Here is a 16,688-nt window from a genome sequence, read left to right on the forward strand (position 1 = left end):
GTCAGTAACTATTTTCACCTTCATTTCCTTACAGAAAGATGAAATTGTCAATTGTTATATAGAAGACCATAAATAAGATAAAGATTATCAAAATGTATTTTGTTACACATCTGCGTCTACAGCACTGCCGAAGCAAAAATGTGTTTATAACAATGAGAATAATACAAGATATTTCATACAACAAATGCAACTAAAGGTGCTTTACATTAAGAGAAAAATTATGCAAAGCATTTGTTTAGTTGTCATTTGTATTGGTAACAAAAGAATCAAAAATAGAATCAAATCTATTTAATCTTTATCAAAACTTTATTTACAAAAGACAAAAATAAATACAAGACAAACGCAAGAGATCTTTTTTCTTTTTACTGATGGGGAAGACTTGTAATGACCAAAACAATATTAACAAACAGAAAAGAGGACACGACTCAGCCTTACCCACAAGTCTACCCTGTTTCATGTGAGCCAAACTCATTTTATTGCTTACAATAAATTATACAGACACACAGGATGAATGCCCAGTTGGAGCAGCAACATCACCGTTGGGATGTTAAAAACAATGAACACAGAGCGTTTCATAATTACCATAGAAATGTAAAATTTGAATTAAGAAAGTCTGTGGAAATGTGTGCCGGCTAAACCGAAGTGCGTGGGCCGATCATTGAGGCAGTTAGTTCTGTAACGTGGAAGATCAGAGATTATCCCCGGGTTTGTGTGTTTTTGGCTCATGGATGCGAAAGAAATGTTCCAGATTTAGGAACTTCAGTTTACTGTAGTAAAATATCATTGTTATCATTATTAATGTTTTACTTGACCAATAATGCTGAAGCTTCCCCACACTGGGTACCAAATGTGATTACAGCTCCCGCTGGACTCCCCAGGATCTCCCCGGCACTGTTTTGACCAAACTTTAAATACATTACACCTGTAAACGTTCAAATTATGCACCAGTGAAATCCATATGCACATATAGTGCTGTTTTTTGCCACATATAGTGGTGTGGCTCTGGCAATGAGTGTACTATTGCATGGATTGCCATAAAAATTGACCTTCATGGTGCATAGAGCATGAATCCTAATGACTTTAGGTTTAATACCATGAGGTCAAAATTTCCATTTGTCCAACACTCGAGTTCATGACAGGTCCAAACACAAGAGATATTGCTCATTTTTACTAATGGGAAAAAACTAAGACTTGTAATGACTAAAACAAAAGAGAACTAAAAGAAAAGAGGGCATGACTCACAAGTTGACCCTGAACCCCTAAGACTGAGGTACAAATTCCTACATCCATGTTAATTGTACGCATACAAACATTAGCGTTGGCATGTTAACACACTGGCGTTAGCATTAGTATGTAACACTGTATATATTAGGGCTGAATAATATGCCATAAAAAATCATATTGCCTTGTTGCCTGACTTGTACAGTTCACACCAGCACCAAAGTCGTAAGTATGGCTGGTAAACTTGGTGCTAGAAAACACAAAAGTGCCTGAAAAAACAAAGAGATGCCTCATGTCAGCCCATCCTTCTAGGTAATAAATCCCATATTCTTATGGATATAGAGCTATATTAGCAATACACAGTATTTTTAACCCACGACCAACTCTGCCATTATACAAGTCTTGAGTCTTGAGTTGTCCAATGACGTTCGGAAGTCTTAAAGCTTTTCAAAAGCTACCACAAGTAGCTTGATGTGAACAAGGTCTTACACACTAACATTAGCCTGCTAACATGCCAAAAACTAGCATGCTAACACTAACAATTGTTTGTGTACAGTTAGCACGCATGCCAGAATTTGGACTTTACTTTAGGAGGTATCGTGTATACATGCTATCTTGCTGATGAATATGATACAGCTTGTGGAAAAGAAAACAACAGACAAATAAAGTCAAGTTGAAAACACTTATTAAATTATTTTGATGACTTTAAAATGCTAACACAGAGACTTAGACTTAACATAAGTAAAAGGTCAAACACAATATTGCAAGCAAACGTTGAACAAAGATGAAGCTGTTCACTGGCAGTCGAGCTCAGGATGGATAATCCACGGCCAGATGGCCAACATCTCCTGCGGCGTCCGGCTGTGAACCAGCATCAAGCTCCTGTGGATGCAGGGGTTGTGCCTGTGCTTCTCCTCAATGTCAAAAGTCTTGAAGCCACTGTGCACCTCAGGAACCAGGCCCAGCTTTTTCAGACACATCCCCGTATAAACATCGTCAATGGGGTACAAGACTACCTGCTGAGATACGTTGTAAAGGCGCAGCGCTAACTCCCCAGAGTACAGATATCCTCCACCTCCTGCATAAGGCGGGTAGTGCCCCTCAAACACACTCTCTGGGATAAAGTACTTGAGTTTCTGGTCTCGGTGCGGAGAGGCGTTACTGATAACGTCACCTATGAACAAATCTTTGGCCTTGGTCTCCGACAGGCCTTCCAGGAGTTCAATAACTCGTAAGGTGTTGACGAAGACATCATCGTCACCCTTGAGGATGTACTGGGCGTGGGGACAGTTTTGGCTGAACCACTCCAGGAACAGCACCTCCTTCAGGGTGAGGTTGAAGAAGGTGTCCCTGTAGTCCCATTGGAGGAGGTCTTTGTGAAGTGCCACCTCGTGGCCAAGCATGCCCAGCAGGTCTGGGAAGTGGTCCACCGACATGGCGTTGCCTAGCAGGAACACCGTCACCACACTTCGATTGGCTACGATGCCCGCCCGTCCCCATGTTTCACGAATGGCCTGCCGCCGGTCAAAATGTGGGATGAGTGACTTGACCACAAGCAGCAGGAAGGGTTTTTCATCACAAATATGGAGCTGATTTATCAGCATGGGGTATGTCCTGCAGCGCATGTACAAAAGAAAATCCTGGAAGCGCTGCGGCAGGGAGTTGTAGTCCGGGATTTGTGTGGGGACTCTGAAGTCACGTTCACAGGGGTTGAAAGGCCCGGTGTCATTCAGCCAATCCGGCAGCTCGATGAGAGAGTCGCTGGAGAGCACAGCGTTGACATTGGGGTTGTAAATGAAGTCCAGGCGCTGCTGCTCTTTGTTCCAGAAGGATTCGCTCAGTACCGGTTGGTGCCAAAACCTCTTGGTTGGGGTTTCAACCTTCTGGCTGCCACTTTTGTCATGCCTGAAATTCCACGACACGCCCATCAGGACGCAGATGAAGATGTTGAGCATCATCATCACGCAGAATATCCTCACTTTTCTGCCGGCCCCAGGCATGTTGCTTCCTCTCTGCACCTACACAAACGACAACAAATAAAGAAACTCGCTGAAAAATTAACAAGAAACAAATCTGCATCTGAATCATGGCCTCAGCGGTCAGACTTACGACAAAGCCAGGATATAAAGGGACATTTGGAAACATAGAGACAGCTAGGTCGCCCCTGAAGCCTTTAGCAAGAATAAGACTGGAAGAATCTGGTACAGCTGTTCAGTGGGAAGCTTGATTTCTCCCCGTTTGGTTTCAGAGCTCAGCCCGGCTGCAAACCGGCTGCAGACAAGGCCACATTTTTATCTCTAATCCTGCAAGAATGGGCCCATGAACATTTTTTCCTCATCTCCTCCCTCCTCCTCCTCCTCCTCTCCCTTCAACGATGACAGATGGAATCACACGTTTCCAATTCAGCCGTGCACATGACGCCAGCAGTTACTGGCAGCAGTCTTTGTCATTGTGTACTGACTGCACACACACAAAAGAGACACACATTTTAATAACTTTGTCTTTGTAACGTTGATGATACAGCGGCGCAAGACAAAGTTTTTCAGTTAGTTTAACTTAAACGTTACTGTTGAAATTAACTAACATACCACTTGATGTCACTGTTGTCACTTAGCACCGAGTTGTCACATACCGATTTGTTTGACTGTGTTTATATATGGTCATATATTACCGGTGACTGGTGTGGAGATGATTGGTCAGTGGAGACTCAGACCTCTCCTGGCCTCATATGGGTGAGCTGCAGGGTTGAGAAGGACGTCTCCAAGAAGAACCAGGTTGTTGTTTTTGGAGCCATCTGGAGTTCAACACATTGACATGTTAACCAGGAAGAAGCTGAATGAACTGAACTGATCAATCTCTCACAGAGAGGCTACAATAATGTTAGCTGATGATGATGAACCCCAAACCTTTATTCTACATGCCTTCAGACTGATGCACTAATGTGAACAAATCACACAGAGGCGGAACAAAACCTGCAATATGACAAAGGGACAATAAAAGTTCACTTACGGGTAAATCTTATTTATTGCCTATCATAAAGCCTGGCCCTGTGTAGTTAGTGATAGTGATTTTAGGGCTCGTATAGTGTATAAACCTGCAGAAAGAACACACCGACTACTGTAGTTTATGGTGAACAAGGTCCTCTCGATAGCTCAGAAAATGCTTCGGATAATAGAAAGATGAAAATGAGCCGCTTACTGTTTCTGTACACACAGACTATTTTAATAATAGCTGAAAGCGAGCCATGTGTAGCACTGAAACATAAAAACATTCTCCAGCTATTGATAGAGACTTCAGAGAAATGATTTCAGTTCCTATCTGGCCTGTGTGTCTGATGGCCTGTTGCAATATCAAAACACAGGAGAGGTCAGGGTCAGCTGTATTACTTTCACACATCTTTAGGAACAAAAAGCCACTTGAAAGCAGACACTTAAAGCAGATCTTCATGTCTTCTCTGTGTGCAAACAGTTATGAAATGCTGTTCATATTTAGTTAAATGTTACAGTACATGTTGTGACAGCTGTAGGCTTGTGTGTTTTTCGTCACACTTACATTGGTTTACTCAGGAGTATTTCAACCAGATCACAGTGTCAGATGATGCCGAGGGTTTGAAGCTCAGTGATATAAACTTGTCGGACGTCTATAAGCTTCTTTCAGGTGTTCAGACTGCCTTTTTAATTGCTTTTGTGTGGCCTGCTGGGCTCCGCCGCTCTCTGTGCACTGTGTGCAGTTGTTCTGTGCTGTAATACTATCTGGCCTCAGCTTTGCTGTGTGGTCATTTTATTTAACACAAATTATGTAGGAATATGCTAAAGTACGCACAGGACTGAAATAATAATTTTCAGTCAGTGCGCTTCAGTCCTCTTTCCTCTGAAGTTTGCTGCTTGCTCTGAGAAGCAGCTGACTCAGCTGCAGGTTGCCGGAAGACATGCGGAGAACCGCTTTTCACCTGCAGTAATGAAGATCTTAAAATCTGATTTTGAAACAGGGACCCCCCTATGAGACAAGCACCTCAAGGCCTCCATCATGCCAGGTGATAATGTGCCCCCCACAAACAACTTACATTTAAATTAAAACAAACCACATTTCAGTGTGACCAGAATTTTGGGCCCCAGGTGCAGCTGGGGTGCACTTTCCTGTCTTTTAGTCATCATCATCATCATCATTTTGTATCTTCACTTCAGAGTTAATTGCACTTGGATGACAATGAAAGTGTTTTACATTCACTACACTGAACCCAGTGTCCCCTATAACAAAGCAGCTGCAGACTGGTACACATGAGGTCGAGTCTATTCTGTCATTATAGAATTATTATCAAAAATGTGTGAGCTTCTCCTTTGATGTTCACGCAGGACATTAAGCTGAGCGCGAGGGGACCGGGTGACCATTTATTTGATTGGACGAGATTAAACTGTGTGTTTTAATTATATGGGAAGTGAAGTCAGGGGACATTTAATTTTCTCTTCTTGTGACTTTCACTAAAACTTGCATTTACACGGAGATCATAACCTCATGCATCAATAAGGATATCTAATATGAGTCATATTTCAAGCTGAACGATGGATCTTAGATCATCGATCCTGATCTTCCTGCGTCCGTACCGTTATGGTGTATTAACGCAGGCCTATGTTTTATTATTGATTATGAATAAACGCACGATTACGTCATCCAGGTTATAGTATCCTGTGTCTACAAGTCAAACTGTACTTTCTGTGTCTGCCTCTGTACTTTTAGATCTATTCAGCGCTTCGACTCAAAATTAATTTCCTCATTAGCGCCATAAAACATCCCGCAGAAAGCTGAGACAAACTGACCTTTCAGATTGGCTCCTCGCGTCCTCGCCGTGAAACAGAAGGGCAGTGCAGCTCTGATCAACAGGCGGCAGCGTGCGCACCTGAACTAAAGCGCCTCCCTCATCCTTCAGGTGGCGCGTGCTGGAGACCTGGACGCGCACCAACCCTTATTAAAAGATCAACTCCGTGAAGCTCGTCAGTCCTCGCACCTCAGACATGGACACAAAAGTCACATCCTCTGCTCACTGACTACAGACAGGTACAAGCGTGCTGCACAAGTGTGCGTCTGTCCTGCGTCGTGCGCGCGCAGTGACTCCTCCCTCAGCGCGCGCCGGAGCAGTCTGAACTGGGTGGCTGCACCTGCAGGGGCGAGCATAGTGATTTAGCAGCCTTAAAGTGACCCCCCCCCCCCACTCAACAACCTCCAGGCACAGCTCGAATCTGCTGCTAATCTCAAAAAGATTTCACACTGATCACTGAACATACTGAATATTAAAAAACCTTTCAGCATTTTGCCTGAGCAGTTTATTTTGTGCAAATACTGCTTAAGGAAGTAGATGTTCAAGATCCAAGGTACATGTGAGGGGTCACGAGAAGGTTCAAGAAATAAGAAAGATGGATTTGATACGATGAGATCTGTGTGGTTGAGGCCGTCGGCCGTGATACAGATGTGCACGGCCACTGGAGCTAATGATGAAAAGAAGTGCTGCCGTCAGCATGCTAACGTGCTCACAGTGCCGATGCTAACGCGCTGATTTTAAGCATGTTTACCACGTTGACCTTCATAATTTAGCTTGTTAGCATGCTAACATTTGCTAATTAGCAGTAAACAGGAAGTACAGCTGAGGCTGACGGGAATGTCTGGTTTGCAGGTCATTCAAATTTGATCTGATCATATATTAGTCAATATTTTGCACATTTCATCCTCTTTTTTTAAACGCTGTACAGCTCTTTTTCATTTGAAACAGATATTTTACAGATTTTTGATTGTACGTTTCTATAGGCCTACATATTTATGATTGTTGACTTTTGCAGTACCAGCTAACGGGGCTACAACACCGTGATTCTTTTGTTAAACACGTTGTAGTTTTAGCTTGTTAAAGTCTTGATAGCAACATTTTGCCATTTCAACTCATGCTACATACGTATTAATGACACATTTCAGACAGTAGATGGACCACAGAAACGTAAAGAGCGACTCTTGCTTCCATTGCTGTGGTGCAGCTACGCAGAAGCCACTTAATTACAGTTATAGAGCTCAGATTGATGTAACTGGCGGATGTTTAACCTCTGACCCCTCAGGCTTCCCCCTGATCTCATCCTCAAACTCCGATTCATCCTACAAACAACTCTGGTCGATGGCGGGCAACGATGAAGATTATCGCTGCTGTTTCAGCTCTGGGTTTGAGCTGAATGAGACCAAACGAGATGTGATGTCAACAAGCTGTTTCATCTCACTTAATCAAATGCATTTCTTTTACCTTTCTACTGTATTCGATTATCTTCTTTGATATTTACAACCATGTCAAGAAAAAATATTATATAATTATATAAAAGTATAATATTTCAAAAACAAATCAAAGTCCAAAGTATTTTACTATATAACACTATAATAATTTAAATTTTTACATGCATTAACTGTTGGCATTATTCTATCAGTCCGTTTTTTAAGAATTTTAAATTTTTCACAAAGTTGACTATTAACTATAAAACATTAAGTGTCTCTAAGCTCTCATGAAGTTAATCACTCAGTAACTAACATCTGGATGGTTTACGTAGGGGGCGACTTCTAGTACCATCACTCAGACTGCAGTGTGTTCGCACCGCAGTGTAATCCATCAGTCTTAAACATGTGGATTCTGGTTTATAACAAGGGAGAAGAGTCACACTGGAATTATACGTACAGTATACACAATGCTGCTGTTAATATTTGCACTTGCCATAAGATAGAAACTTTACTGAACAAATGTGAATTTTTACACACTTGAATTTGTTTATTTCTTCTTTCTGTCCACCAGCATCCCTCTACAATGAAAGTCTTTTCATACATCTTTCTAACGTATGAGTTAGATGAGTGTGACATCTTTTTGATTACAAACAGACTCAGATCTTCACAATAAATCAGATGTTTGCATTAAAGCTTGCAGTGTGAATGCAGCTTTAGATATAGTTTATGCTTTAGTTATCTTATAACAGTGCAAATATCAAGTCTCATTCTGAAACTAGCAGCTAAACAAGGTGTGAACCTAGTTCATAAATCAAGAGGAAAACTCAGTTGAGTTTGGTGCAGAGTGCCAGTTGTTACAACAAGCAAATCAAAGTCTACTGATGTCACTGAGGTTTATTACTAAGCACTTATGACAAAGAAATATGTACATTGAGCAGTTTTTCCACATGATTTCTTCCACTTCTCACTTTCTAAAACTCACCAAATAAAGTTTCAAAAGTGGATAAACAAATATCTCCACACCCTGAAGCTTTACCCTGCAAGCACTGACAAATGCGAGGGCTTAAGAAATATTATATTGTTATATTTATGGCTGTCAAACAATATAACTGACCTTTGTATTTGAGACGCCACAGATAACTGAAAAAAACATTATTTAAAAAAAAAATCAAGGCAAACCTCTGATTTTGCATTATGACTCAAACACAACATTGCTTTTTACCTTCATTGGCACAAATCTGTGTGTATGAACATTTTATATACAGTAAAGCAGATCACAATAATGTCAGAGCATAAACTTGTTGGGTTGCAAGTGCAATCCTGTGGCTCCAAAGCAGAACTGTGACCTCCTGAACCAGGTTTATATGGGTCAAAGTTTGCTGACTTGATATCAGCCTTTTATTGCATGTCAGATATCCAGTCAGTGTCATCCACCTCTGATGTAATGTAGCCTCCTTCCTGAACAACGCCACAGAAAAATGTGATATTATTTTCACAATTTACTCATTTACTAACATGCACATTAAGTATTCATTTAAGGGAAGTAATGTATCCCACTGGATTCCCTAAAGCTGTGGTGTCAAACTGTGGTTGCCAAGTGCTGATGTGCTGCAGGCTTTTGTTCCTCTTAGGAATTAATGAGCTACACGTCATCTGTACATCTACCTGACACCAGGTGAGCTCAGGACTGATGATGCCACTGTCTTAAAGGAACAGGAAGCTCTAAACTCTTTTCAGCTGCCTGATAAGGCCTGTTAATGGCAATAACAGGCCAACCTTCATCAGTCTAAACTGAACTTTGGTCTTACTGTACTTGGGCCTCCCTGTGCTTGGAGCTAAATGCTTATGTTAAGTTGCTAATGTGCTAACATTTTGATAATAACCTTGGTAGCTATGTGTTGTTCCAGGTATCAAGCTGCTATTCTAGGTATTCATCCCTAGCAGGGATGAATAAAGTTGTATTGAATTAAATTAAATTGAATATTTGAGTGACATGCTAACATTTAGCAGGTTTGCGTACTGTTAGCATTAGTTACTAAGTTAGCATTCGAAGAGGGTGATAGCACAACACAGAATCAGTATGCCTTGAGCTAAACGCTAAAATTAGCTACAGTTAGCATGTTCACATTAATGTTAAAACTAACTTTATATAAAATTTTGCATGTTAGCATGCTAACATAAACATTTTATGCTAATGTTAGATGTGCCTGGTGTGAAGTAAGTATAAAGTATTAAGGTTGTTCAGATTGGACACAAAGCAAATTTTTGACTTATTATTTGTGTGAATTTTAACGCTGGAATGTTTTTAACGTTTTTTCTCACCAAACAGCACCAGTTGGAACATTTTCAACCGGGAGTGGTCACGCCTTTGACTCAGTTTGCGGCGTCCGTGAATGCCCATGTTTTTGTGCCCTCTTGCGTCTTTGCATTGACTTTATGTGCAATCGCTCCATCTCAAACATTCACTTACCGTTCAGTCTGAACACACCTTCACGTTGAAAGTTATATCATCCTAGTCAAAATGTTCACATTACACTGCAGTGTTTATTTTAAAGATTTTTGCTTCTGTTTTCCCTACATTGCATAATCCAAAAATCCCTGCTTCAAACTGGTGGTTTAAACTACTTAACTGCAAAGACTCTGAAATCCTTTGCCCAGTGCTGCTTTTTTTTGCCACTATGGTCAGAGAGGAACCTTCATTCTATCAGGGGAGGGGCGCAAAATGGTCACCCGGATGTAAAAAACACAACAAAAAAAAACAGTCCTGCACTTTGAATTATGGTAAATTTTAAACTCTGCATTTAAAATTCTACACATGCATTTAAATTCTAAATGCATGCGTATGGTGATCATTCATCTTATACACTATGTCCTTTCTGAGTCTGTCTGCAGATGCAAAAAGCCACGTTGGATCCATTCTGGCAAATACAGATCTTAACAACTCCCACTTCCGTGTGACGCTGTTGAACAAGATGAAACAGACCCAAGAGGACTGTCTGAGGAAAAACTCTCACACAGACTTTTAGGCGCGGTGAATGATGCGGTCGATGCTCTCCTGGATATCAGCCATCTTCTTTAGCACCTGGTTGACTTTGGCTTCATCAAACTCCAGACACACAAACTCTGAGTCCTGAGAGAGCGAGAGGAAGGAGAAGGAAGACATTATATTCCAACACATTATTAACACTCCCATTTAGAGTGCAGACATTCAGAGTGCTTAAGTAAACAGGTAGGACTTCACTTTATTAGCTATTAGGTCCAACACTTTGGTCCAGAGTGAAACATCAAAAACAAAACAGGAAGTGAGTCATTGTAGTTTGTCTCAACACAGTCAGTAGTTGGCTGACACGCAGCTCATGGGGGATATTAAGGTACTTTAAAACCCACAGTACCCGACTGCAGTAATTTGTGTCAAAAGTTGTACCCCTCCTTCTCAGAGTCATAAAGTAACTCAGTCAAATCTGCGCAATCTGCTTAAAAATCATTTAAAAAGACGCTCCTTATAACTCCCGAACTCGCCTAAGAATCAGCAAGTTTTCTTCAGTATCAAAGTAATCCTGTGTAATTGTCTGTACATCCACGGACGCACTGCAAACAGGAACTGCTAATAGCTAATTCGGCATACTTTTATTTCATTTGGTGCCAACAAATATAGACTAAAGCTTAGCTAACTAAGTGACTGCATGGCAACATTACGTCCTGAGGGGGCCCCACAGTGTCACACTTTGAAAACTCCTTCACGAGATAGTTTGAAACAGCACAATAAACTCATCTCACTGACCTGCACTGGGTTCATTACATGCTACTTAAAAATGTATTAAGTCTGGTTCAGCTATAATATAAGGGTATCACATCTGCCCCATCCTCCAATTGTTCTCCAGAATGGGTGTCACACTGTGATGATCCCTCTCCTGGTTTCCATGGATACAGCTATTGTCTGTTTCCATCGTCTATTGTTTGGTCGGAGCCATATCTCTTAGCACAGAGCACGAGACGTTACTGCCACGCGTAGGCATGCGCCCACATAAAAACGTTTGAGTTCAATTGCTGTCGCAAACTTTATTAAGATGTACGGTAGCATGTACTCAGAGAGACAAGCTGAATCAGGTGGTGAGATGCTGCGAACGACCCTTTCAGTGATATCTATATCACTAAAAATCATAGTGCTGCAACTAATGATTATTTCCATTAACAATTGATGTCTTGATTATTTTCTCAGTTAATTGTTCAGTCTGCAATTGTCCGAAAACAGGGAAAAACTAGTGAAATAGTAATGCTCATCACAGATAGATAGAACTATACTAAGTAAACAACGTATAACTTAAGTATAAAATAGAGAAAAATAGCAAATCCTCACATTTTGAGAAGCTGGAACAGAGAAAGTTGGGCATTTTTTGCATGATAAATGACTTAAATTATTAAAAGATTATCAGAATTGTTGGTAATCAATTGACTAATTGATTAAGCAGCTAATCATTTCGACAGAGAACATAATAATGCAGATAATGCAGAAGTAACTGGTAACATTTTGGCCTAATTTCCAGTCTGAAGTTTGAGAAAACCAGGTTCCTCCACGCTGATGAAGGGCATCATCTCATCCAGCTCCACTGGGATTTAAGAGTTTGAGGTCACTTTGATGGTTAATGTTACACATTACCTCCTCCACCTACTTCTGCAGCCTTCAGGCTTCTGTTGGATATTAGATTTGATTTGGATGGACTAATAATAGTGTGTGTATCCTACAGTATTACAGTATAATACAGCAGAGTGGTAGCATGTTGCTCTAGTCTGCTGACCTGCTTTCTCTGAGCTGCGGGACCTGCAGATGGGTCAGATTTAAAGAGAACAGGGACAAGACAGACTCCTGAAGGACAGACTGTCGTCCAAACGCCTCACCAGGACAGCACACTTAACTTTCAGAATGAAAAGCCAATAAAATCACCAAACAATTAAGCACCAGACAAACTTGTTGGTCCATCTTCTAGATTCACCTGCTAAAATATTAGCCCAAATCTAGGAGCACCATTAAAACTGACATTCACCCATCCTTAGCTTGTTCTCACCAACGGTAGTGATCAGTGATTTGGGACTTAAAGATTTGGCAACAGGCCGGTTTTAAGAGTGTTTAAGTCAACATTCAGATCAACACATCAATATATTTCCTATCTTACTGACGTTACTCATCAGTAATTTGGTAATGAGTACAGACATGTATCAGCTTTGATTCCTTAAAACCACACACGGCTTTGTTGTACATCCGTTTGAAACTGAAAAAGTTCATTGGATTTTGAAATGGCAAATAAATACTGAGAAAGCTTACGTGGAAATGGAAAAGCTTAACTCAAAGTCGGGGAAAAAAGGCATCAGTCAGGTTGTCATGACTGATCTGTCCCTCTTTATCTTGCTTTGTTTGTCATAACTGTAGGTAGAAGCATCATTATTGTTGATACGAGCATCAGTGCTGCAGGTAAAAGCGTGCCACAGGTAGAAAACATGATTGCAGACACCTGAAGCCAAACTAGAAGACCAGTGACAACCAGGATGAACTCTGCAGACAGGAAAGCCTCCAGACAGCGGGGTGATTTGGGCGACAGCCGGAGTGAGGCAAGCTGACCCCTGACCTCTGCTGGTGGTCAACATGCTCAAAATATCGATGCTACACACACACACACACACACACACACACACACACACACGTTCTCTCAGACAACAATGGATAATCTCCTTTGGACATCTGGGCCCATAGTATTTTACAAACCTTTAGCAAACATGAAAATGTAATTTTCCCTGATTTTTCCCGACTAATGGAATTCCAACATTTAGCTCCGTCATAAACATGAAAATACAAGAACATGATAAGAGGTAAACAATTCTTTGACCTTATCAACCCTCCACAGCAGATCCAGGTCTTAAATTGTTTACGGTCTCGGGATGCAGTGGGCCGGACTGCGCCAGGTAAAGTCATCAGTATGGATTTGGGTATTTTCTACTACAATGGGATCAACGCAACAACAAATGGTCAACAGAAGGCCCAAAATCGAACTGGAAGGCTTGTAGGTTGGAAACAATCAGAAGAGTGATACGAATAAAAGATGAGAGGCTTGCAATGGAGGCAATGCTTACTCCTCCCAAATGTCAGCAATACGTTGTGCGACCCTGCGCGTCGAACAAGCCGATTGGTTCATTGGTTCCTGCTGGGAAGTGGGTCGAACACTGGAACTGAACTGGACACAATGGTAATGATGTTATACGCCAAACTGTACACAAATAGAAGAAGACAACCACACTAATGTATCTGAATGGCAGACCGAGAAGCGTGTTCCTGCCACGTCCCGGCAAACACACAAGCCACATCAACAGAGACCCACAGCCTCACGCGGGTTAACAATTTACTCTCGGGTGGTCTCAGAGGCAAGTGTTTGAAAGGATTTATGGAAAACTGAAGTTTCTTTTAGGAGACTTGCCCTGCTTGCCCTGATATACATAGTCTCGCTGGAGTCCACGTTTGCTGAATCTCTACAATGGCGAGTACGAGTTACTACGACCCACAGTCAGAATGGATACCACTATAAAGATCCTGTGAATTCTCAAACAGGGGCCTTTATTTACCTCAGAGAGAACCAGGCCTGTATGTGGGGAAATAAAGGCTTTAGAGACAGGCTTTTATTTCTAATTTCCCCTGTTCCCCATTTAGTGAAAACTCAAAACGTCCTCCATGTTTACCTTTTGTCACGATAGATTCTGAATAATGTCCATTTCCACAGCACTAATTCCATCAGAGCAGCGAGAGTAATGTCAGGCATTCACTTTGTCTTCTCCCCCGAACGACGTCAGGCTACCATGAATGAACCTCAACACTTCCTCCAGCCTTCCCTTTTCAGGCAAGTTTATAACGTGAAAAAATATCAGGAAGTGTTGAGTTTTGTTGACGGTAGCGTAACATTGTTCAGGAGCACGGCAAAGAAGAAACGACTGGAATTCACTGGAGCATGAAAACATTATTTCTGTTGAGAAACTAAGAGCAGCAGAGTGGTGAGTATGACATGACTGTTGTACTGATGAAATATATACTAAATTTACCATGTGAGCTGCTGCTAATTTAAAACGCTATTGAGTTGCATTATGGGAAATGTGGGTTTTTGGAGCCAATACAAGGGACTAAAAGTCAGGACACCTCGGGCTCTGCTGCTTCAGTGTTCTCTGGCGAGCCCCCCAAACTTTATGTTGTATGATACATTTCATGACTGAAGTACATAAATGTACTGACATTACAAGGAATATTAGACATATCATTCCCTGGAATCATTTCTAGCCCACTTACTCAGAACAGGCTCTTCCAGTATTATCAATGGAAATCAAACAAAAAGGGTGTAGCTGAGCAGCACAGCATGGCTGGGCTTGTTTTGGGATGGCATGTCTACTCCAGCTCCATTTCACTATGTCACTGCAAAATGACTTCAACAGGTCTGTGACACAGACTCCTGCACTCACAGCACCAACATGAACACAACTGATGGAATTCTTTGAATGAACAGCTGACGTTTGTTGACTCTTTACAGGCTCGGCTCGTGGAAATGGGTAACTTTAGGCAGGCAAACATTAATTTTTTGACTCACCTGCCTGGCCAAAATAATCAACATTAATTAGGGACGGTATTTCAATTCCAGTCTGATGGTAAACAGCCTGTGCAGATAATTAGAATCTAGTGCAGCAGTAAACAGGAAGACATACTGACTTGAAGTTTGGCCTTTGTGGCTATGATGAAGTAAGAAATGTGTAAAGACCAAAGATATAAAAGGCATAAACAGCCCAAACAATCTCTACCATATACACGAAGGCCCTGTTGACCTGCTCTACTCATCAGCCATGTTGGGTGCAAAAAAAAAAAAAAAGACGCTGACTTTAGGGGAGTTGTTTTGAAATAGAGGTCACCAGCAGTAGCAATGCCTCAGTGCTATTATCCTCTGGGAGGGGCTCTGAAACTGTTTTCAGCCCAGGACCCAGATTGAGTAAATTTAACCTTCTCATGGGACCGGGGCTTATTAAAACAGACCAGTAATCTGGTCACATCCACAGCCAGGCCTCCTGCCATACTGGAATCTACTTTGTGAGTGTGCCGTCGGCCCTGTTTACTGGTATTTATCAAACAGTATAAAAGCTACACGCGCCATTTGTTCGAGAAACGTTCCCTTCGTTTCACCCCACAGATTCTACAGCATGCCGCAGCTGGACGGATGTCAGTCCAATCATAAATGGGGGACGTAAAGTTAATGTTAAATTGATGCATTAGCATCCACATTAACAGTGAGTTTTCAAGTTAAGTGTTAATATTTGATTTCTACGGTTTTAATTCATGTGTACATTATAAATATTTTAGTTGATGCAACAACTAACAGCTTATAATGTGTAGACAGACGTTGTGTCCCCATAGCATACAGTCTGCTGATACTAGAGTACCGCACTAGAAGTAATGGCACAGCTAGAGCAACAACAGTTTTATGAATTTCTAGCATGTTTAAGTGAGATATGAGGAAGCCACTGATGATGACGACTCTGAGCAGTGCAGCAATTTTGGCGTAGTGGCCACATGACGCCCACTGGCCCCCTATAGGCTTTTTCCTACACAAAACCATTACAAAAGGAAACAGCTGAAAAACAAAGAATACGTTACGCAATGTCCGCAAACACTAGAAAATGTCTCTTTAATGGCTACTGTTTGAGCCGATAGGTTCAATGAAAATGATTAAGTCTTAAAGAGCTGTATTAGTAAATTATTTTTGTGCCATTCATGTATGCAGGGACAGCCGGCTCAGCCAGAGGGACTCACAGCAAATGCTCTTTCAATGGAACGAATTGGGGGCCATCTTGGAACAGGGCATCTACTTCTCTTAAAGGGACAGTTCACCCCAAAATCAAAAATACATATTGGAGATGTCTGCCTTTTTTAATATAATGGAACTATATGGCACTCGGCTTGTGGTGCTCAAACCACCAAAACTGCTCAAGATAATCCACAGACCTGTTTGTGAGCAGTTTCATGTAGGAACCAACAGTATAAATAAAATAGCTCCTACATGAAACTGCTCACAACAAATCTGTGGATTATATTGTAAAAAAAGTGTTGTTTGCTTTGACCACAAGCCCAGTGCCATATAGTCCCATCATATAAAAAAAAATGCAGACATCTCTCCGGCCGATATCTCCAAAACTTGGCACCTCACGCCAAA

The 16,688-nt window shown here is 41.4% G+C and overlaps 2 protein-coding genes across 4 annotated transcripts in view; both read right to left on the minus strand.

The window, feature by feature from the left end:
* Positions 1–285: 285 nt before the first annotated feature.
* Positions 286–6,410, minus strand: b3gnt2a (UDP-GlcNAc:betaGal beta-1,3-N-acetylglucosaminyltransferase 2a). Of its 3 annotated transcripts, XM_044189487.1 has the most exons (4): positions 6,036–6,410; positions 4,128–4,193; positions 3,893–4,015; positions 286–3,239 (listed from the first exon to the last, which is right to left on the minus strand). In XM_044189487.1, the coding sequence occupies exon 4, from the start codon at positions 3,219–3,221 to the stop codon at positions 2,016–2,018; it is 1,206 nt and encodes a 401-aa protein (XP_044045422.1). In that variant the 5' UTR covers positions 3,222–3,239; positions 3,893–4,015; positions 4,128–4,193; positions 6,036–6,410; the 3' UTR covers positions 286–2,015. The 3 variants fall into 3 exon arrangements, with proteins under 3 accessions (XP_044045422.1, XP_044045419.1, XP_044045420.1); XM_044189484.1 differs by lacking the exon at positions 4,128–4,193; XM_044189485.1 differs by lacking the exon at positions 6,036–6,410 and having other exon boundaries at positions 4,128–6,013.
* Positions 6,411–8,340: 1,930 nt separating this feature from the next.
* Positions 8,341–16,688, minus strand: part of commd1 (copper metabolism (Murr1) domain containing 1) — a 12,399-nt gene continuing 4,051 nt past the window's right edge. Inside the window, exon 3 of the mRNA XM_044189496.1 lies at positions 8,341–10,591. Coding sequence (XP_044045431.1) covers positions 10,484–10,591 — 108 coding nt within the window. The 3' untranslated portion in view covers positions 8,341–10,483. The remainder of the gene's footprint in view (positions 10,592–16,688) is intronic.

This window comes from Siniperca chuatsi, linkage group LG3, assembly GCF_020085105.1.
Source record: "Siniperca chuatsi isolate FFG_IHB_CAS linkage group LG3, ASM2008510v1, whole genome shotgun sequence".
NCBI lineage: Eukaryota > Metazoa > Chordata > Actinopteri > Centrarchiformes > Sinipercidae > Siniperca > Siniperca chuatsi.

Excerpts from the sequence above, each read along its gene's own strand:
- b3gnt2a (XM_044189484.1), bottom strand. The coding sequence starts at position 3,221 with ATGCCTGGGGCCGGCAGAAAAGTGAGGATATTCTGCGTGATGATGATG.